Genomic DNA, 24039 nt, shown 5'->3' on the forward strand with positions numbered 1-24039 from the left:
TGGATACATCTACAAAATAGATCCCACACCCAAGCCTCAGGGAACATTGTAGAAGAGGGTGTAGAAAGATTACAAGAGCCAAAGGAATGAGGAGCTGGCTGTAAGACAGTGCCTCCTAGTAATTTCAGACGCTACACCCATAAAGTCTCACCAACATGACTGCCTAAATGTGAGCTGAACAAGGATAAGAACCATAGACATGCTGATGTGGACCAGAGAAAGACCACAACCCTACACCAAGAACCACAGGCCACTAAGGAATGCTGAGAAACAGTCTTCCCCAGGAAGAGCATGACAATTGGATATCCGATAACAAATGGTCAGCCATGCAAACACATACAAGTAACATTATACAGACTGAGCAGGTAGTATTTATGAATATATAGACATATCTATTAATTAATGAAACAAGAGGCCATGAATTGAAAGAGCAAGGAAGGGTATATGGGAGAGTATGGAGGGAGAAAAGGGAAGGGGGAAATTATACAATAATAATATAATCTCAAAAAATGAAAAATAATTTAAAAAGTGAATCATATTAATAAATGGCATATTCAGGTCTATAAACATGATGGTAGTTTCCCAAAGTATCTACACTTTCTGGTTGTTCAGTAGTGACATTCTTGTACACATGCTGAATAACCCTATTCTCAAACTAGAATTGGGGTGCTCAACCAGTAATGCCTCTACAAAGATTCCCAAATCCATCAGACTCCTAGATCTGAAGCATTCTGATCTCAAACATTTCGGATAAGAGGAAACTAACCTGTACCTTAATTTTTAATACTACAACATTTACTACACATATTAGTGTTGTGGTTTGAATGTGGAGTGTCCCACACAGGCTCATATATTTTAACACTTGGCCAACAAGTGGATCAGTGTGGGTGGGCCTTGAGAGTTTGTAAACAGGACCTATGTCCTGTCTGTCTCTGCTGCTTGTTAGGTGGAGATGGAGGAGTCTCAGCCACACACCATGGCAGCCATGACTCCACCTCACCTTCCCCACCATGGACTATGTACTCTTCCAAGCTCTAAGCCCAAGCCAACCCCTCCTCCCTGAAGTAGCATGCTATATTATCTCCTTTTCTCATTGTTCTCCAAAACTCCTAACAGAAGAAATGAAGGAGAAGTAAATAAGGAAGGATCACAGTTCCAGAGTACATAGAGAAGGCATGGCGGCAGGAGCGTGAGGCAGCTGGTCACATGGCATCCACAGTCAGGAAGCAGAGAGAGATGGAAGCTGGTACTCAGCTCACTTTCTCCTTTATATTCATTCCAGGACCCCAGCCCATGAAGTGGTGCTGCCCACATTTAGGGTGGGTCTTCCGTCCTCAGTTAACATAATCTAGAAAGTTCTTAACAGACATCCTCAGAGGTAAGTCTCTAAGATGATCCTAGATACCGATAAGTTGACCATCAGTATTAGCCATCACAAGTGGCTTCTTAGTCTAAGCAATGAGAGAGGTGGGTGTGGTGGTTTAAATATGAATGTCCCCTCCCATAGGCTCAAATATTTGAATGCTTGAGCTTTAGGAGTGGCACTACTTGAGAGAAATTAGAAGGTGTGGCCTTGTTGGAGTGGGGTGGACTTGTTGGAGGAAATGTGTCACTAGGGATGGGCTTCAGGGTTTCAGAAGCCCAAGCCAAGCGCCTCTCTTCTCTTTCTGCTGCCTGAGGATCGAGATGTAGAATTCTCAGTGGTAGCTGGAAGTTTTTCTGTGTCCCACCTGGTCTGCAGTCACTCAGACCCAAGTACATACACAGAGGCTTATATTAATTAAAACTGCTTAGCCATTAGCTCAGGCTAACTATTGACTAGCTCTTACACTTAAACTCAGCCCATTTCTGTTAATCTACAAAGATTAAATTCAATCAAATATATGTTGCCACATGTTTCTGTGGTTTTATCTGTGTGCCATTACACGCTGTCCCCTGGACATCAGGCTGGCATCCTGACTCAGCCTTCCTCTTCCCAGAATTCTCCTTGTCTGCTTATCCCACATATACTTCTTGCCTGGTTACTGGCCAATCGGCATTTTATTTATCAACCAATCAGAGCAACACATTCACAGCATACAGAGCAACATTCCCATCACTCAGCTCCTCTCCAGCACCATGTTTGCCTACATGCTGCCATGCTTCCCATATTGCCATCCTGATAATGGACCAAACCTCTGAAACTATAAGCAACCCCTAACTAAATGCTTTCCTTTATAAGCATTGCCATGTTCATGGTGTCTCTTTACAGCAATAGACCACTAAGACAGTAAGCAATACAACAAATGATTCAAACTTAATGTGCACAGAACTTTAGATGTCCTTAAAATATATGTTTCAGATTCGAAGTTAGTCTGTACATAGTGCAGCCTAGAAGTCTCTGTCTCAACAAGAGTCTCAAAGGACTGGGGTTCATGTGCTCTACTGATGTAGGGGAATAGTATATCAGCACAGGCTTAGACTCAAAGATAGTCCCACTAAGGAAACACTGAGGGCTGGGGAGATGGCAGAGTGGGAAGGGCATAGGCAGTCAAATCTGAAGACTTGAGTTTGATCCTCACATGGTGGAAGGAAAGAATTGACTCCTGCAAGTTGTCCTCTGACCTCCACATGTGTGTAATGGCATGTGTGTGCCAACTCCTACACACACACACACAGAGAGAGAGAGAGAGAGAGAGAGAGAGAGAGAGAGAGAGAGAGAAGAGTGAGAGAGCAGCACAAAGAAATGTTTGTTTAAAGCAATAATGATAAATTGTTGGTCCACAAATTGAACACAGTCTATAGCTATAAAACAAAACAAAACAAATCCCCCCCCCCAAAAAAACCCCCAGCACTGTGATGAAATAGAGACTCCTTCAAACCTCACATGTAAGTAGAAAAATAATCACAGGCTACCAGTGACTGTTCATTCTCTACTCCCTCCTTGTCAGCTTTCACAGAGAAAGGGCAGCTAGGGAAACCCTGTATGGAACAAAGAAGGAAGCTGGCAAGAAGCCAGGATGGATAAAAAAAATAATCAATAGAAAGTCCAACTCAGGTGTGACAATGTAAAAAAAAAAAATGAGGTCCCCTGGTCCATCAAGAACCTGTTGTAATGATGGCCTGCAAGTGAGCATGATTACAGGCATTGTACTGAGAGTGGACAAGATGACAGGAAAGGCAGCCCTTGGCCACACAGTAGGGATGGAGAAATAAATAAAAAGGGAGCCTGGGTGAATCCTAAATAGTCAGCAGACCCAGAGCCAGGTATCAGGACTCCTTTTCCTCCACAAACACACAAATACATCCACTAAAGAAGTCACACTAGGGGATGTGGTCAGCAAGGTTATCTTTGAGTCATGGAAATGACCCAAGTCTACAAAGGCAATAGAGGGGACTAGTGAGAGAGCCCAGCCAGTGAAGGCACTTGGCACCAAGACTGATGATCAGAGTTCAGTCCCCAGCTGTTCTATGTGCAGTGTGGTGCTACAGTTGTCACAAATCAGCCAGGGCTCATTTGAAACTTCTCCAGAGTCAATGGTATAAATAAGACAGTGCAACTAAAAAAACTCGCATGTGCTCATGAAACACCTGAGAGCTACAGACAGCCCTGTGCTAGTCTTAACTGTTACTTGACACAACCTAGAATCACCTTGGAAGATAGCCTTGTTGAGGAATTATCTAAATCTGGTTGGTCTTCTGGCATGTCTGTGGGAAATTGGCTGAATTATTAATTGTTGTAGGAAGAGCAGCCCATCGTGGGTGGCATCATTCCCTAGGTGAGAGATCCTGATATACTATAAGAGAGGAGAAAGCCAGCTGAGGTGGAGCAAGCTTGGGTTTCATTCCTTCCCTACTTTTGACAAGAGAAAGGTGATGCTTTACCTTAACCTAAATTCCCCCACCATAGCTGTAATTGTGAGCTGAAATAAACCATTTCTTCCCTAATTGGGGTATTTTAACACGGCAGCTGAAATGAAGCTCGACCAAGCTATTCTGTTTAACCAGGGGTCAAGTGTACAGCAAAATTGCTATCCCTGGAAACATATCACATTATATGATCATCACAACATTTACCACTGAAGAACTTTCCAAGGCATAATAACTTCAGTACATCTCCTTGACACAATTTTGCATTTATTTATTCTGCTGAATTAGTTACACTCTTGGTAATGAGACGACACTCGGAACAGTACCGGTTCAGTCACATCGCCTTCCTTCGCTTTCATCTGATTTGCTGCATAAGACTATTTTTATGCAGATGAGGTTAGGATGACATTAAACATTTTCTCCTGATTTTCCAAGAACAAATATGTTCTCTCCATATGCCCTGATCTTTTATTTCCCCCCTGTGTTCATCTTCAAAGCCCTGTTGGCTGATCAGTTTTTTTTTTCTAAATTAACTAAAAGAACATGCCATCTGCAGTGTGAGGTGCCTGCTTCTCCATGTGTAGCACACACATGGTGCTCCCATGAACACATGAATTTAGTCCATCTCTCCTGCTCTTCCAGAAGCCCAAGTTATTGTCCAGTCCAACACTGAGGCAGATCTCATCTTCTTTACAATACTCCATGGCTTTCTCTCTAACTTGTCACATTGAGGAATCTTCACTGTACTTGAAGATCACAAATAATGAAGGTCTCTATACATAAAACACCTGTCATGCTTGCAGACATTAGGATCTATTGATTATTCTCTGAGTTGAGAAAAGTATTGACCCAGTTAGCTTTAATTGTCATTTTGACACAGCCTACAGTCATCTGAAAGGAACATCTAGATCGAGGAATTGCCTGGATTGGATCGGCCTGCGGCCATGTCTGTGGGATTTGTCTTGATTACTGACTAATACTGGAGGACATAGCCCACTGTGGGCAGCATCCTTCCCTGGACAGGTAGTCCTGGGAGATATATATATATATATAACCAGAAAGCTAGCTAAGCCTGAACCTATCAGAGAGCCAGCAAGCAGTGTTCCTCCATGGTTTCTGACCTTCAAATTCGTCCTTTGAGCTCCTGTCAGGACTTCCTTTCATGATGGCCTATGAGCTGAAAGTGTAAGGTAAGTAGATTCCTTCTTTGGCTGAGCTGCTTTTGATCATGGTGTTTGCCACAGCAACGTAAAGGAAAGGAGGACATCCATGTTTGTGGAAGAGTACTTCTTTTAGGTAAGTGCAGGGAGGTAAACATGTGAGCACTAGTTTAGGATGAAGTCCCCATCACACGCTGGGGTACACACACACACACACACACACACACACACACACACACGCACGCACACACGCACACACGCACACAGCGTAACAATGCAATGAGAAGTGATACACTAAGAACCACCCCCAACTCACCAGTTATGGTTCCATTGCTGGAATCCCCATGAACAGAAAATATTAGGATTTCCAAGTATGTAATGAGCTGAGTGAACGCCCTCTCATAGTGACAAATCCATCTTTTGAGTGACTTTTCCTGAGCAGACTTGAACAAACCCCTATTGGTACTAGACAGGGCACCACCAATGACAGACCAAATTACCAATTCTACCCAAGTCTGACAATGAGTTGATTGGAGTTATATGAATGAGGAGTTATTTACAAAAGCGTACATAATCCAAAGGCATCTTTGTCACTGTAAAACCCACTCCAGGATGGGTGATGACTCACAAAAGCTGCATCCCTAGAGCTCCTTGCAAGTAGCTTGGCTGGTGGGAGTTTCTCCTCTCTGCTGAGATGAAGCTGCACACACACATAGCCAAGAAGAATGGACAGCTGAATTCAGAAAACATCAACAATTTCCAGAATTTAAAATCCTGAATCATGACATGACACTAGTGGAATTCAGGTGTTTCTGGTACATGGACTGCTCTCACCCAATGTGAGGTTGAACTGTTGACCTTGTGTACATCCTACTTCACAAATGAGTCTGTCAGATACGCTAAGCCTATAGGCTGAAGATGATGCCCCAGCACTGCGGAGAAACCTCAGATGACTGTCAAGGCAGCTGGCTGTTTCTGTCAACTCACAAATTTTTTGGAAGTTGCTTGCATGTACTTCCTGTTTTTATTTTTGTTAGCTAATATTATTTCCTTCTTGGGTCTCTGAGGTAGTTGAAAATTAGTTAGTTACAGTTGAAGATTAATTAGGATAGAAAGCGAATTAGATACATTTTGGACTTACCAAAATAGGATAGATAATGGAATTATTTTCTCTGAATTTGTCAAATACAAATGGGCTAGACATTGTTTAGGTATTTATTACTTGTATATATTGTATATAGTTATTGTACTTTTATATATAGTTTTTCTTATGTTAGTTATAAGCTTTTTCCTTTTTTCTTTTTATTAAAATAGAAAAGGGGAATATGGTGATGTTTTATTTGTACTAAAATGTCATTTGTATGTTAATAAATAAAGTTGCCCCAGGGTCAGAGCTATTAGCAAGCCATAGGAAAGCTGGGCGGTGGTGGTGCACGCCTTTAATTCCAGCACTTGGTAGGCAGAGCTAGGTAGGTCTCTGTGTTTTCAAGGACACAGCCAGCATTGGATACACATGCCTTTAATCTCAATACCAACCATAGAAGACCTGGAGGTCTATACAAACAGGCAATGACGAGGTGGTCATGTGGTTGGGTTTACAACCAATGAGAAGGCAGAAACGAAAGTCTTTATAAAGACTTTAACACAGGAAGTAGCTCTCTTTTGGAGAGGTAGGACCACCGCAGGAGGAAGGGTAAGGTTTTAGCTCTTAGCTCTGACCTCTTGGCTTTCTTCTTTGCATTGGTTCTGTGTTTCTTATTTAATAAGATGGTTCGTTACATCTACACCTCTCCCCTGCAGTCTTCAATGGATTCATAACCCTTGGGAGAAGGCTTGTCAAAGTCGTGTGTTGCAGAAACTTCCTGAGACTAGTAAATTGTTGACTTCCTGGGTTTTAATGAGTCTCCCTCTAGGACATAATGTAAAAATTGCTGCACAACAGCCTGCAATGTTGCCATCAAGTACTAAAGGTCCATAGACACAAGGGTAACTGCTACTTTCAATTCCAGCATCAGTTTGAAGTCAGCTAATAAACAAATTGAGAATCCTACTTCCTACAGTAATGGCTACATGTTAGGTACATGAGGTTGGAACTCAGTGTTCCCAGAGACTGTAAACAGCAGAGAGGCGTGAAAGATAACACTCAGCTCACTTTGCCTTTTGTATTCCTTCAGGATCCTGGCTTTGGAGTGGTGCTACTCAACTTTAGGGTGGACCTTTCCTCTTCAGCTAAACCTTTCCAGAACCAGACACCCCAAAAGATATGTTTCCTTGGCTATTCTAAATCTGCTTGACCACAAAGATTGACCATCATAGACCTCTTGGCTAAATAAACTCCACTGTAAGACATTTCCTAAACCTAGTATTATTGTTATTTTTTTTTCTTGAGCTGAATAAAAAGTATCGCGTCCTGTAAATAGTTTGAACTCTATCATACTTGCATATAAGGGGTCATACTAGATAACTCATCAGATTTCACATGCAGCCCCTTTGGTATTAGGATGCTGAGTTGGATGACTTAAAAGGGATCAAAAGAAGAAACTTAAAGCAGTGGAATCCACAGATGGGGGTGGTGGGGAAGAAGGAGAGAGAGGGAGGGAGAGAGACAGAGAGAGAGAGAGAGAGACAGACAGACAGACAGACAGACAGACAGAAATAAACACAGACAGAGAGAGACAGTGACAGAGACAGACAGACAGAGATCAAGACAGAGGGAACAAGCCTGGTGATGGTGGTGCACGTCTTTAATCCCAGCACTCGGGAGGCAGAGGCAGGCGGATCTTTGTGAGTTCGAGGTCAGCCTGGTCTACAGAGCGAGTTCCAGGAAAGGCGCAAAGCTACACAGAGAAACCCTGTCTCAAAAAAAGGACAGAGGAAATAGACAAGCAGACTGAGACAGAGAAAGAGACAGAAAGATAAAGAGAGAGGGGGAGGGGAAAAGGGAGATTCCACAGAAGAATTCTCCTTTCCTCTAAGGTTCTGAATTTCTTTCCCACTTGGCAATACCAGTGTGGGTAGAAGATTCCATTTTGCAGGCCTGGAAGGTTATCAATACCAGAGTGATTAGAAGGTTCCATTCTGCAGATGTGGGAGATGTGTTAGGCATGACCAGTTTTAGAGAGGCTATGTGATGGGAAGACAGCATTCACAAGCCTCGAACATAGCCTCACGCAACACACAGGTGGTTGTGGGCCAGGGCTCCACAGTACCTGTGTGACCTAACTCAGGCTTCTGAACCTCTCCAAGCCCTCCCTCGCCTCATTTATAAAACGGAGATGGTAACAGCTACTTCAGAGAGTGGTTAAATTAAAATGAGATCAATAAAACATGCAGCACAGTGACAAAAACATAAAAGGCAGTCAATAAAAGGGAATAATTATCGTGCTCAGTGAATCAGACAGGCTCCTGAGCCTGGACCTATTTATTATTTCAACCAGCAAGTATTTATTGGACAGCTTCCCTCTGTGTGAGCGTCGGTGAACAAGAAAGTAGTACCTAGGATGTTTCACCTTCTGAAAGTCATTTTGAAGCCATGGGAAAACCAGGGACTAGGGGTATGGATCAGTGGTGGAGTACCTTCATAGAACTTCCTAGGGAGTGACAGAAAGTGTAGTTCAGTGGTAGAGCACCTGCCTAGAATCCCCCAGTGAGGGGCTGGGGTGTGGCTTAGTGGTAGAGCACCTGCCTAGAATTTTCCAGTGAGGGGCTGGGGGTGGGGCTCAGTGGTAGAGCACCTGCCTCGAATCTTCCAGTACTGCAAATAAAAAATAAAGCTGCAAAGGGAAACTAACAAAGGTACATCAATCATCAGAGATATGATTCAGATAGAAAGGGCCTGGTCATGGAGTCAATCACCATGCATGCATGTCCTTTCATGGGAGGAATCTGGACAGTCTCATGCTATTGAAACCTACATAGGCCCAGAGACGCCACTGAAAATATCTGGTCAATAGAAGTTGTCAGCTTGGCAAGATCTAGAGTCACCATAGAAACAAGCCTTTGGACATGTCTATGAGCGGGTGTCTAGATTAAGTTAACTGAAGTGGGAATATCCACTCTTCATGTATGGGGGGGGCACCATTCCATGAATTGGGATCCCAAGATGAATAAAAAGGAGATAGTGAGCTGAGCACCAGCATGCATCTCTTTCTTTGCTTCCTGACTATGGATGTCATGTGAGCAGCATGCATCTCTCTCTGCTTCCCGACTATGGATGTCATGTGATCACCCACCTCACATTCCTGTGGCCCAGCCTTCCCTGCCATGACATACTGACCCCTCAAGCTATGAGCCAGATCAAACCCTTCCCCCCTTGATCTGCTTCTGTCAGGTATTTCGTCACTGTAAGGTGACAAGCAACTACTCCACATCACCAGTGGTTGTATGACTCCATCCTCCGTGCTCACTCCAGACCCCGACCTGCATGGACCCAAGCTCAGCACAATGACATTCCACAGATGCCTCACACACTCATGCGCAAGACAGACATTGCTGGGATATGATTGGCTAGAATCTGGGGGAGGAGGAGGATAAAAGGAATGAGGACCCTTTCTTGGTGAAGGAAAATGAATTCCAAAGAACCCTGACATGTGGATTTATTAAGCAGGAGGCCTAAGGAGGAACCAGAGATAACAGCAGAAGGAATTGCTCATCAATAACACATGCTGTCTGAGCAGGGAGGCGTGGTATTAAAGTCTGCACAGAAGCCTCAGCAATCGCTTTAATAAGCAGACAGATTTCCCTGTACCAAGGTGGTCCCTGCCCCAGATTATGAGATAACCAAACACAGATAATCAACACAGCGCCACCTGAATGGTACATCCGGACAAGAGATAGGATCCAGGAGTTATAAAGCTTTGGCTGGATTCTGGAGCCATCAACCTCACTCACACACACTGGCAAATGGTGAACGAAGCTGGACAGACGCACATCAGGTTGTCATCTCAAGGAAACTGTAACCATGGGAAACCAGGGACAAGCAGAGGTACCATCCTCTTCATGAAATATGAACCACGGGAGGATCCTTACTCCCAATTTAATAAAAACCACTTCCACTGTACGTCCCCAAGCTTGAACCATCACACTCGGGGATGATGACGGCTCAGTGTCACAGTTCCTGCTTTTTAACATGGGAAACCCGCAATCCTAGCCTCAGTACCACAAATGCAAATTCGTATTCCAAGCCAGAAACTTCAACATGGACCACTGCATCCACATCCAGTTAGCTGCTGCATTTGGTTGATTCTCTGCAAGTCTTTCTTTCTCTTCTTCCTCATCCCTATTTTACAGTTCTGGGGATGGAACCCAGAGCTGTGCACACACTGTACAACTCTAAGGCTAAGTCACACTCCTGGTCCCTCACTGGGGGATTCTAGGCTGGTGCCCTATGGCTGAGCTACACCCATCCCCTCACTAGTAGATACTAAGCAGGTACTCTACTGCCGAGCCACACTCCCAATCCTGTTTTCCTTTCATTTTGAGATAATGTTTTATTATTTTCCCATATGGCCTGTGACTCACTTTGTAACCCTGGCTGGTCTTGCACTTTCTATTCATCTGTTTCAGTCCCTGAGTGACTGGGATGGACAGGCCTGTGGCACCAGGCCTGGCTGACTACCCAGAAAAATGTCAATACTATACCACTGGAGAAAAGATGACCTCTTCAATAAGCATCACTGAGCACATGCAGAAGAATGAAGTTAGAGCCCTGCTGTGGGATGGTCTGTATGTCAAATCTGTTGCTCTGATTGGTCAATAAATAAAACACTGATTGGCCAGTGACCAGGCAGGAAGTATAGGCGGGACTAACAGAGAGGAGAATAGAGAGAAAAGGAAGGCGGAAGGAGACACTGCCAGCCGCCACCATGACAAGCAGCATGTGAAGATGCCGGTAAGCCACGAGCCACGTGGCAAGGTATAAATTTATGGAAATAGATTAATTTAAGCTATAAGAACAGTTAGCAAGAAGCCTGCCATGGCCATATAGTTTGTAAGCAATATAAGTCTCTGTGTTTACTTGGTTGGGTCTGAGCAGCTGTGGGACTGGCGGGTGACAAAGATTTGTCCTGACTGTGGGCCAGGGAGGAAAACTCTAGCTACAGAGCCCCCTCTCTTATTACATACAAAATATATCCACTGAAAATGGATCAAAGGCCTCAATGTAAAACATTCATCTACTAAAAGAGGCTGCAGCAGGGGGCTGGAAAGATGGCTCAGTAGTCAAGAGCACTTGCTGCTGCTCTTGCAGAGAACCAAGACATGCAATCAGCTGAGCTATCCATTGTCTGTTGTGAGTAGCTAAAGACAATGTGGCACATCTACATGGTGGAGTATTATGCGTCCAGAGAAAAATCAAATTCTCTTAATGGTTGCAGTAGGCATGGAGGTGGAAAATAACATGTCAGGAAAAATAAGCCAGATCCAGGAAGGCAAATACTGCACGTTCTCAATTATACATGGATGTGGTCTCATCAAATAGGGAGTGAAAAAAAAGGGGGGGGGTACCAAAGAGGCTGGGGTAAGCTGTTAAGGCTTATGACCTGAGTTCAATCTCTAGGACCTACATGGAGCGAACCAGCACCCACAAGTTGTCCCCTGATTTCCACACATGTACCCGCAGCAGCCTACAGATCACCAGCTGTTAAGGACAAAGCTTCAAGGTCAGTACTGGCTTGATTTCTCCCTGTCCTATGACCAAAGTGTGTGGTGACTTCAGCAACAGGGTCCTACCTGCCATGAAGTTTGGGAAGACAAGTAGGAACAATGCTTATATCCCATATTATTTGGGTTATGTCTCTAGGGACACACACACACTATTCCCTGCCCTCCCCCCCACACACACACTGATGAGATTTTGTTGTCTTTGTTGTTTTGAGACCAGATCTGTTTATGTAACCCTGCTATCTTCAAGCAAGGTGGAGACTGAGGATCAAGACTTGAGGTTGTCCTCTGACCATGTGCACATACACATACACATATACCCATGCATATACCTGTGTGTGCAAACACATGTGCACACGCACACACACACATACACACACACACACACACACACACAGAGAGAGAGAGAGAGAGAGAGAGAGAGAGAGAGAGAGAGAGAGCTTTCAGAAGTGCTAGAGATGCAGCTCCTTGGCAGAACGTTTGCCTGCACGTGTGAGGCCCTGGGTTCCATTCCCACCTTCACACAATACAGAATTGCTAGTATACTGCACACAGTGGCCAGAAGCAGTGGTTCATTGCACTTCTCATGAAGAGCCAGCAAAGCGGAGTCTGGGGACCCCATCGAGACATGAGCAACATTTAATGAGTCTAAAATTCCAGCTACCCTGATCTGATCATCACATATACATGCATCCAATTATCACCCCACACTCCATAAACACACACGATTATTGTGTTGGATACAGAATTAAATAAATAAGATACAACGGGAAAAACAATCAAGGTCATTTCTGCAGGGCTCTCCTGCTCTCAGGACCCCTTGGTCTCTTATCTTTCTCTTTCTGGACCTGGCCCAAAGCACTTTAAATAGCCCACATGCCTTCCCACCCTCTTTGATGTCCTACAAACCTAGCTGTGGTTTGCTCCTCCCTGACACCCAGGGGACTTCAGTCATGCAACCATTTTTAATAATTTATTTGAAAACAAACAAAACAAAAAGGAAATGGAAAATAAGAGACATGGACCAAGAGAATACGCATACAACCTGGAAAATAGACCACTCGTGTGAAAAAAAAAACATCAAATGCAATGCATTCGCCTCCTCCCAAGGAGAGAGAGGGGATTGCTTACAAAATTATTCTGAAAAGGCCATTTTGTAAAAAAGAAAAAAAAATAAAGATGTACAGATATTTGGAACAAAAGCTCTCAAACCTGTGCCATATTCTGCAATAAATTCTCTGTGGATGGAGGGTGAAATGTAAGACAATCAGAGAAGACAAAACTGGAATGGAATATTTATAAGTATTGGGGAGGGATGCTATCTGCCTCAGCTTTAAAGCACTCGGGAAATGAAAACATGGAAAGATTGACAGTTCCAGATTCAGACGGATTTTAAAGTACCTGTCCAAGCCATAGAAGAGGATCCACGGAATTCAAATAAAGAGAAAAAAAAGCAAGTTTTTGGCATGAGATTTGACAAGCAAGGGGTTAATTGTGCAACTACCTAGGATATCATTCATATTTATTAGAAAAACAATTTTCTCAAGTGCGGTAGGAATTAAAACAACTGGAGTTCTGTTTAAAGCTATAATGAAATCCATCTACTTTAATCCGCTCCCCAAACACAATCGTTGTGAGAGCTTTGGGGGGACTTAGCACAGGATGACACCCACTGGGAGACCACTTCCTTACAAGAGAGAAGATGTTCTAACCCCAGGCAGCTCTCTCGCCTGGACTCCAGAGCTCATTTTTAGAGAAGCTTATTCCAGGGATAAGCGCCTTGCCACTCTTGGGCAGGGGTGTGGGGGTGTGGGGGTGTGGGGTGTGGGTGTGGGGGGTACTAATTTGCAAACAACACAGGTTATTTTGGTCATTTTTTTGTGTGGCACTCAGATTTTGCAAAGGGTGACTTATCTTGTATAACCCGTGGGCAATTCTCCAAATCACCCCAAATTCCATTTTCAGATTTATCTCACAAAGAGCTTCCAAAAATAAATAAGAGAGCATGGGATAGTGCTGATCAGTAAAGTTGTTAAACTCCCTCACTGTATCTAATTTTCTTGCCTATAATATTCATCTTTATTTCTGCTGCAGTTCTTTATTCGTATGTGTGTATAAGTCAGGGGACAGCTTGCAAGAATTGGTTCTCTCCTTCTAATACGTGGGTTGCAGGAGTAAAACTCGGGTCACTGAGTTTTGCAGCAAGTGACTTTGTCCCATGAGCCATCTTGCCAGCCCACATATTATGTTTATATATATATTGCATTTCTATTATAGTTTCACTGAAATTCTGTGGACTTATATTTTTGCCTTAATTGAACTTTTATTAAAATAGAGCATAAACTATTTCATATTACTTCTTGTATTCCCTATTTTTATGAACAACAATGACTAAGGTGCCATTTCTTGTTTTGTTTTTTTTTTGCTTGGTATTTATTTAAAAAAAACAACTCTGTGTGTGCACACGTATGTGTAAAAGTGTGCATGTACAGATGGAGGCCGGGGATCCATGTCGGGCATCTTTTTCCTTGATTCTCCACCTTGCTTTTTAAGACAAGGTCTTTCACTGGATCCAGAATTCAGCAAATGTCCCTCAGCTGGTTCGTCAGCAAAATCCAGAGGGCCAGCCATCCGTTCCCACTACCACGACAATATGGTTACAGATGTGTGCTACCACTTCCAGCTCTGGGTGTGTGCCGGGGATCTGAACTCAGGTCTTCTTGCTTACCAACTGAGCCATCACCCCAGCCCTGGGTTTACTTTGTTTCTTTGGTGTGCTGGCTAGTCTTATCTCAATCTGACACAAGCTAGAGCTATTTGAAAAAGAGGAAAACTTAATTGAGAAAATGCCCCTAGCAGATTGGCCTCTTGTTAAGTCTATGCATGTTCCTGATTAATGATTGATGTGGGAGGGCCCAGCTCACTGTGGGGTGGGGCCACCCCTGATCTGGCCCTCAGTACTGTCAGAAAATAGGCTGAGCAATCCATGTGAGCAAGCCAGTAAGCAGCATTCCTCCGTGGTTTCTTCTGTCATTGTTGGCTATGATGTGTCTTGATAAGAGGTAATGCCATATGGAATAATAAGCAAGCTTGCCTTAATTCCCACCTCGGTTCCCCTCAGTGATGGACGATGACCTGAGCTTGTAGGTCGAATAGACACGCTCACCCAAGTTCCTTTTGGTCAGAGTGGTTTTTTGTTTTGTTTTGTTTTGTTTTTTGACAGGCACAAACATGGGGACACCCAGCAACATGTCTGTCACCCCGACCTCACTCCCTTTCTTTCTATTTCTAACCCAAAAAAGTTAATCATGGCTGCCCAGTGGAATTTGACTTTTTGTTGGCTCGATGGTCCGCAGGTAACCACAGCTGCAGTGAATTCATGTCCGCAACAGCCAACTCCTGGCCACGTGACAGCGCTTTATAACAGTTCTCCCCCACCTCCAGCTCTCACATCCCTTGCACCCCCCCTTCCACCATGTTCCCTAAGCCTTGGATGAGGGGTGATACAGGTGGATAGACCTGCATTTTTTTCCCTCTCTCCAATTTTTCCAACTCCTTTTATCACTACTTATCCAAACGATTTCCTCAATGCTATTTTCCAACCTTTCACAGACTTGCCTATTTTTGCTCAATTTTAAACTTAGGGGATTTATTTTGATTATGGTTATTTCTGTAACAGAAATGTTCTCATTTTGTAAACAAAGCATCCTGTGATCCTTGGAAGTCAATTATAGTTTTAAAGTCTAGAGTCTCTGCCTCCACAGAATGCCATTTGTTATTATTGTTAAGGTTTGTTTTTGCTTTTTTCTCTTTGTTGCTGTTGTTGTTTATGTTCATTTGTCGATAATAGACTCTTTGATAGGATGTCTGGTGCTTCTATCTCTCTTGTCTCAGAGTATGTGTGATTGGACTGGGGAGATGATTTAGTCAGTGAAGTGCTTTTCTTGCAAGCTTGAGGGACCTGAGTCTGACCCTAAGAACCCACACAGAAATCCAGGCATGGTGGTCACACCTGTAATCCAACACTGAGGAAATGGAGACAGGAGGATCCCTAGGGTTTGCCTGTTAGTCTAATACAGGAGAGCCACGGTCCCGGTAACAGACCCTGCCTCAAATAAACAAGTGGAAAACTCTGAGCACCAAGACTGGAGATTGACCTGCATCCTCCACAAATACACACACACACACACACACACACACACACACACACACACCACACCACACCACATGCATGTATGCGCACATGTGCACATATACACACATCGCAATCAAAAAATGAGTAACATCATATAAAGATGGAGTTTAACAACAGGCATTCCACATGAACAGCCATCCTGAGTCACCCCCCTGTCATCCATTAGCTTCTTCTTTAAGCTGGGTTGGTTCCTGCCAAGTGGATTCTGCAAACGTTTACACACAGCAGTGGGAGAGCCTAGAGAGGTCGCAAAGCTGAAAAGTCTCTCCATTGAGTATATTCTGACATAGGCTACCTCCATACACTAGAGTTCAGAGGGTAAAGGACAGGGACAAGCTCCGGCTGTGCAGATGTGAAGGCAGGTGTCCTGGATAGCTTTAGCTGTCACCTTGACAGAGTTTAGAGTCATAGGAGAAAAGCCTCAGTTGAGAGATCACCCAGATCAGACTGGCCTGTGGGGCCGTGTCTGTGGGGGGACTGTCTTAATTGTTCATTGACATAGGTAGGAGAACACAGCCCACTGTGGGCAGCACCATTGCTAGACGGGTGGTCCTGGGTTGTATCTAAGTATGAACACGCCAATAAATGAGCATGTGAGGTTCCTCATGGTTTCTGTTTCAAGCATTTCTGTTTTGAGCTCCTCCCTTGGATTTCTGCCCTGACTTCCCTGGATGAAGAACTGTGACCTGGAAGTGTAAGATGAAATCAACCCTTTCCTCCCCCAGTTGATTTTGGTCAGAATGGCCCCTCACAGCAACAGAAAAGAAACTAGAACAACAGGAAATAGGAATATGACTACAATCCTCCCATTCTTACCCACATCCAACCATAAGAAAAACCTGCCTTGTCTTGTAAAGGTCCTGAGTGATAGTGTATGGCTTTTCTTTCAGAAATCATGTGACCCATCCTGTCTTCATTTGGAAGCAGAGATAACACTTGGCCTGGTAGCTATGACAACAGCCTGAGCAAAAACACAGTGATAGATGATAGAGAGCTAGGGCTGTGGTATTAGTAATGGAGTTAGCATTCCTAAGAGAAGGAGGGAGTGGAGACTCTTGGGACCATCACCAAGGATCCCAGCCACTACTCTTTTTGCCTCGCCACCAGCTGCAAAGGATCTTGGGAGATGTTAGACTACCTAGGGAATGGAAGACGAAGGCGAGTCTCCATGATGCAGCATCCATGAGGTCGCCATCCATTATGGCGTGGGCTTTTGGTGGTACAGCTGCTCTTGGGTCATTCATGCCCCTGTAAATAGCCTGTCTCCTGTGCTATGTAAGCAAGCCCCAAAAACTCATTGGTTGACCAAGTTGGACTTCGGTGGAATCATTCCTTTGATCTGGTGCCAGAGCTCTACCTTGGATGAGGAGGCATTGTTCACATCTCCCCTGGAAAGCTAGTGCCCCAGTGGGTCTCTGGGGGGAACCCATCAGCTTGCATTCTTCTGCCCTAACAATATGGTGAGGGGTTAGTTTTAACTATCAACTTGGCAACGGAGAATCACCTCAGGAGGAAACCTGCTTCCATCAGGTTGGCCTATATGTGAGTATCTTGATTGTTCATTGAGGTGGGAGGGCCCACCCTGAATGTGAGCAGCTGTATTTTACTGGCTGGGCCCTGTGTGTATAAAAGTAACTGAGCGCTACCAGCAAGCAAATAAGTTAGAGTGTATTTTTTCTTTGTTCTTAGCTATGGACGTGACGTGACTAGATGCTTGAGTCCCTGTCTGAAATTCCCTGGAATGATGCGCTGGGCCTTGGAATTAGAAGCCAAAGAAATTCTTCTTCCTTAAATTGCTTTTTGTAAGGGTATTTATCACAGCCATAGAAATCACACTGAAAATGAATCTCTGCCCATTTCATGTGGGAGGGTAGGTCTCAGTTTCTCCAACTGGCTGCCAACTACCACTTATTCATTCTCTTCCCATCTTCCAGTCCTGTAGGTGTTTTGGTGACATCACCAACTCTTAGTTATGGTTTCTATTACTGTGAAGAGATGTCATGACCATGGCAACTCTTATAAAGTAAAACACTTAATTGAGGTGGCTCTCTTACAGTTTCAGAGGTTCAGTCCATTATCATCATGGCAGGGAGCATGGCGGTGTGCCTGCAGACATAATGCTGGAGTTATAGCTGAAAGTCTTACATCTTGCAGGCAACAGGAAGTCGACTGAGACACTGGGTGGTCTCCTGGGCACAGAAAACCTCAAAGCCCACCCCTACAGTGACACACTTTCTCCAACAAAGCCATATTCAGTTCAACAAAACCACACCTCCTAATAGTGCCACTCCCTGTGAGATTGGGGGGGGGGAGGCAATCACATTCAAACTATCACACCAACCATCTTGTTAGTTTTCCCTTTTCATGCTCTGTGCCTCTTTCCCATCATTTTAGCAGCTTCAGGAGGAACCAGACATAAAGGTGAGTTCATTCCACCAAGCTGTACCCCTCGGAGATGCTGAGACTTTCTACTGCAGAGAACCACACCCAAAGTTTGCTTGCTGTTCCCCTGGTCTTGTCCATTCCTATGGGCCTCTCCTCTTCAGATGTTTGATCCCATGTATCCTTTGAGCTTTCCTTAGCTTTGGGATATTGCCTCAAGCAAGAGATGCTCAGACCCTCCCTTCACACCCTGTGTGCACAGCTGCCATGGCTACCGTAGACCACTGTTCTCCAGGAATGACATGGACTTTGATCCCTGCAAGAGACTGGTGTTAGATGGGATGGATGAAAGTTCCATCACGAGGGAGAGAGGGTCACAAGGCCCCACTCCTTCCTGAGGACTTATTGGCAGTTAATGGTTGCCGGGGAAGGGAGGCATTTTCTTTGGTAGTGTTGCCATTGGAGTTTACTCATGCTCCTGTAAGTAACCTCAAGTAAATTCGTTGTGCACCAAGCATTGGGTGGAATCATTTTGATGCTCTGACATGGGTGCCTGGGATGGTTAATCTCAACTGCCATCTTGATGTGATGGGACTTCAAACAACTATACAAAACAATCCTCGTGATATCTGTTTTCTAGACAGAGTTAACTGGATTGGAAAGATATCCCCTGAATGTGGGTGGCAGCATCCCATGAAGTAGGTTTCCATACTGAATAAGATGAAGACAGTGAAGTGAGTATCAATATTCATCTCTCTCCCTCCACTTCCTGACTGTGGATGCCATGTGAGCAGCTGCCTCACGCTCCTGCCGCCATGCCTTCCCCGCCATGATGGACTGTACTTTCGAACTGTGAGCCAAACTGAACTCTTTCTTCCTTCCTTCCTTCCTTCCTTCCTTCCTTCCTTCCTTCCTTCCTTCCTTCCTTTCTTTCTTTCTTTCCTAAGTTTCTTCTTATTAGACATTTTGTCACAGCAACGAGAAAAATCTCCCTATCATGAGAGAACAGACATTTGTTAGTCTCATCAGGAATAGTTGCACAACAGGGTCTCACACCATAGAGGTCACCTTGCACTGGTAGGATGCCCTTGCTTGCCTGGTTCCCTCCACAGACAAGAAATGAGTAGACCAGGACTATGTCCCTTGCAAGAATCCATCTCCACGGTGCAGCCCATCACTTGGTGCCTCATAGATGCTCATTGGCCTCTGTTCAGTGGAGCCATTTCTAATACACTGCATGTTGGGGGCCCTTCCAGCCTCATCAGAGAGCAAAAAACAGGGCTGTGTTTATTTGCCAACATGGAAATAAGAAAGGCTAATCAGAAAGCACCAGGAAGTGAAAACCGCCAGATGTTTTCTGAGAACACAAGTCCAGGAAGACAAAATAGCATGCAACGGGGGTGATGTATATTTTTCCTAGTGATTCAAAATGAATGTGCGCTTATTAGGCAGAGAGAGAGATTTAACGGGTTTCTCGGCTAATGCTGTAATTTTAAATCCATTTAAGATAATTTTCTTTATCTTGAATTTATTTTTCTCAGTAACCAGGATACTTAACTGATTTGCACAAAACCCATTTGAAAAAAAAGAAATAATCTACTGCAAGAGAGGGCACATTCTAAATGGGAATAAAAAGGAGACACTGAAAATCTAAAGAAAATGGAGATTTGAGAAACCAGAGTGAGCTCTTACATAGTAAATAGGGACTTTCAAAGCTCCAGTTTGGACGGGGGAAGGGTGCCAAGCCCCACCCTTGGTGGAGGAGCTTTTGGAATTTGGTGACTGCTAAGTGTGGGAAGGTCACACTCTTCTTTGGGTACATGGACTGGCTAGTTACCTGTGGCCCAGTGGATGTCCCCACACTCACATGCTTGTAAGTAGAAGATATAATGTTGGGACATGTTGAGGGAGATATATGGGGAGTTTGGGAATGGTGGTAGATATGGCCATATTTTGTTGTCTACATGTATGAAGTTCTCAAGAATAATAAAAGACCCAATAACAACAAAAAAGGAATTGCTAAAACTCTTTGAAAGATAATGCTACAATGGCGATCTAGATAAGTGGTTCTCAATCTGTGAGTCGTGACCCCTTTGGAGGTAGAATGACCCTTTCAAAGACCATCTGAAAACACAGATATTTACATTATGATTCATAACAGTAGCAAAATTACAGTAATGAAGTAGCAACGAAAATAATTTTATGGTTGGAGGTCACCACAACACGAGGAACTGTATTGAAGGGTCACAGCATTAGGAAGGCTAAGAACCACTGATCTAGAGCCTCCAACATATTTCCTTTGGATTCAAAGTTTGGAAGTAAGCACCAGATCAATACATAGACACAAATGCAAAAAGATTACACACAACAATAAAACATCAAAAATACTCTAAATTTCCAATTACGGACAAAATGACTATAACATATTATATCAAAAGCTTGTGAGGCTGAAGAGATGGCTTAGAGGGTAAAAAAGACCTGAGTTTGCACCCTAGCAACCATGAACATGCCAAGGTTGGCAGCATACCCTTGTAACGCTAGCTCTGGGAAGACAGAGGCAGGAGGATCTCACTGGCCGGTCAGCTAGCCCAAGTGAATCAGCGAGCTTCACATTCAGTGAGAGACTCTGCCTCAAAAACTAAGGTAGAGAGAGATAGAAGATAGCTGACATCAATGTCTGTCCTCCACATCTTCATGTACACCCCCCCCACACACACACACACACGTACACACACACAGGAACACAAACATTTACACATATGCTTGTGATAGGATGTCAAATAAAAAAACAAAACTGATAGATACATCAATTGTAGCTAGCCCACAGTGTGCCTGGCCCACAGTCAGGACAAATCTTTGTCACCTGCCAGTCCCACAGCCGCTCAGACCCAACCAAGTAAACACAGAGACTTATATTGCTTACAAACTGTATGGCCGTGGCAGGCTTCTTGATAACTGTTCTTATAGCTTAAATTAACCCATTTCCATAAATCTATACCTTGCCACGTGACTTGTGGCTTATCGGCATCTTCACATGCTGCTTGTCCTGGCGGCGGCTGGCAGTGACTCCTTCTGCCTTCCTGTTCTTTCTTTTCTCCTCTCTGTTAGTCCTGCCTATACTTTCTGCCTAGCCAAGGGCCAATCAGTATTTTATTTATTGACCAATCAGAGCAACACATTTGCCATACAGAACATCCCACAGCAATCAATTACTCATAATCTATAGAAAACAGACTCAATGGTAATATTTTAATGTGGTCATATATTGGTACATAATAATCTATAGTACTTTCAATATGCTAGACACAGTGGCTCATGTCTGTAATTCCCACATCTGGGGAAGCAGGGAGCTAAGGCAGGAGGATTGATCATGAGTTTGAGGCCAACTTGGACTGCATAATCAATTTGAGCTAGCCTGGGCTACATGCTCTTCAAACACAATAAATGCATAAAATGAAGTTCAACAGATAGATGATAGAACAGGTAGATGACAGATATAGATAGGTAGACAGACAGACAGATAGATATAGACAGACAAATAGATAATGGAGAAATAAAAGATAATTAATAGATATTAAAACTAAAAATATCTAAATTAAAATAGATATTAAATTTAATTTAATATTAAATTAAAACAATTGCCATGTTTAAGTTAGGATACTATGGTGATATTTTAAATTTAAAAACTTTCATATTGAGAATCTTTATGTTTTTAAATTACTTTTTTTTTTTCCGGAGCTGAGGACTAAACCCAGGGCCTTGCGCTTGCTAGGCAGCAAGCGCTCTACCACTGAGCTAAATCCCCAACCCCTTAAGTTACTTTTATGACAGTTGTACTTTCTATTTTCTGAGATGGCATCATGTAGCCCAGGCTGATCTCAAACTAACTACTTAGCCAAGGTTGGCCTCCTAACTCAGTCCTGAGTTCCTGACAGTCCTGGCTCCACTTCTCCAATGCTGGAATTGGGGGCAGGGCGAGGATGCGCCACCACTCCTGTGGAGTCTGGGATGGCACCTAGGGCTCCATTCTAGAACCCATGCTAGGCAATCACGATACCATCTGAGCCACATCACCAGCCCTTAACTTTTTTAATTAGCTAATATTTTCTAAGCAACAAAAGTCCTTGGTTGAGTAATTATAGCAGAGACAGAGCAAAATAGAAGATCCCTGTGGTTACAAACAGATGAGAAGGTATCACAGAATAAGTCAAAGCTAGCCAGCTCCTTGCCAGGGCTCAGCTGTAACTTACTTAGTGGGCCGATAATCTGGAATAGACCGATCCAAGGAGATCTTCTCACTGAGGTAGGAATTGTAGCCATACTTCTCATGAGGTCCTTTGGCTTTTTCTTCTTCAGAGGGGGAAAGGGTGGCAGGAAGACCCCCTTTACCCCGCCCACCATACCCTTCGATGAGCCCAAGGGACTTGGATAACCCTAAAAAGAAGAAAGAGAATGAGTTATTCTAAAACACCTCCCCTAGATACATCATGCGACCTCCGATAGAGCTTCAAATAAGATTTTAACACATCTTAGCACAGAAAAAAACTATGACCTCAGTTTACACATCCTATATATGTGCTTGGAGAATATGTATCCAGAGGCAGGGTCTGATGGAGCCTGGGCTGGCTTTGAACTCACTATGTGGCTGAGGATGACCTTGAACTCTTGATCTTCCTGCCTCCACCTCCTGTGTGCTGGCAATATAGGACTGCATCTCAAGTATTCAGTTCATGTGGTAGTGGGGATATTTCTATGGTGAGAAAGGCCCAGGCTATGCTGGGCTCTGGGGTTCACATCTGAATATCTACTAGGAGCCTCACTCTTCTTTTGGAAACACATGGAAACAGAGGCTACCAAGACCTGGAGAAATACACACCAAGAGGAACCCAAGAAGTGGGATGAATGTGGGGCATCATCTGTGCCCATCGCCTTATTTTCTTTGGGACCATCTCAGCCAGATTAGGTCTGCAGGAAGGGGAAGGTTGCAGGCACCTCATAGACCTAATAAATATCAGGAAGCACCAGGCTGCAGGTGGATGGGTGCATGGGGGTGGGTGGGTTGGGGAGTATTGTTGCAGTTGAACTAGGAAAGAACAGATTGATTTTACCATGAGCTAAAAGCACAAGCCAGGACTTGACGTGACTCTTCGCCTAACGGTTCTATTTAAGTTCCATTTCAATGGCAAAGGGAAACACAAAGTATCTGAGGATAAATCACAGAGAAGAGAAAAAAGCCCATAAGCATGGTAACCAATGATATAAGCAGGAGCCCTCCATGGCAACCCTCTCTGAGCACCGCTGCCCTCAGGATATTGGTAGGTCCCTATCCATTGTCACAGTATTCCATAAAGACCTTGAGGAGTAAGTAGAGATGGCAGAAGTGTGAGAGGTTGAATTACTCAGCTAGGAAAATTTGTGCTTATGGCTCTCACTGACTGCAAATGGACAAGCCACTTAGTATACACACACATGCACACACTCTGGAATCCCGGGAATTGAACCAGGGCCTCTGACACACTACACAATTTTTTATCACTGAATCACATACTCAGTTCCTTTCTGGAGGATTCTAGGCAAGCACTCTACTGCTGGTCTAGGTCCCTCTAGAGTCACCAGGTGACTCTACGGAAGTGCTTTTCCACTGAGTCACACCCCCACCCTTCATTTCCACTATGGACAGCATGAATATAAATCACCGTGTTCCTTGGCTTTAAGAGTAGGCAGCTATTAATCCCAAGTGGACCCAAACTTCACAGGAAGACATCCCTGGGGAAGTCAAAGCTAACAATTCCT

General features: G+C 43.9%; 1 protein-coding gene across 1 annotated transcript in view; it reads right to left on the bottom strand.

The window, feature by feature from the left end:
- Positions 1 to 24039, bottom strand: part of Galnt17 (polypeptide N-acetylgalactosaminyltransferase 17) — a 447914-nt gene that overhangs the window by 258156 nt on the left and 165719 nt on the right. The window contains exon 2 of the mRNA XM_006971339.4: positions 22497 to 22680. Within this exon, the coding sequence (XP_006971401.2) occupies positions 22497 to 22680 (184 nt within the window). The remainder of the gene's footprint in view (positions 1 to 22496; positions 22681 to 24039) is intronic.

Source organism: Peromyscus maniculatus, chromosome 23 (genome assembly GCF_049852395.1).
Source record: "Peromyscus maniculatus bairdii isolate BWxNUB_F1_BW_parent chromosome 23, HU_Pman_BW_mat_3.1, whole genome shotgun sequence".
In the NCBI taxonomy this organism is placed as follows: Eukaryota; Metazoa; Chordata; class Mammalia; order Rodentia; family Cricetidae; genus Peromyscus; species Peromyscus maniculatus.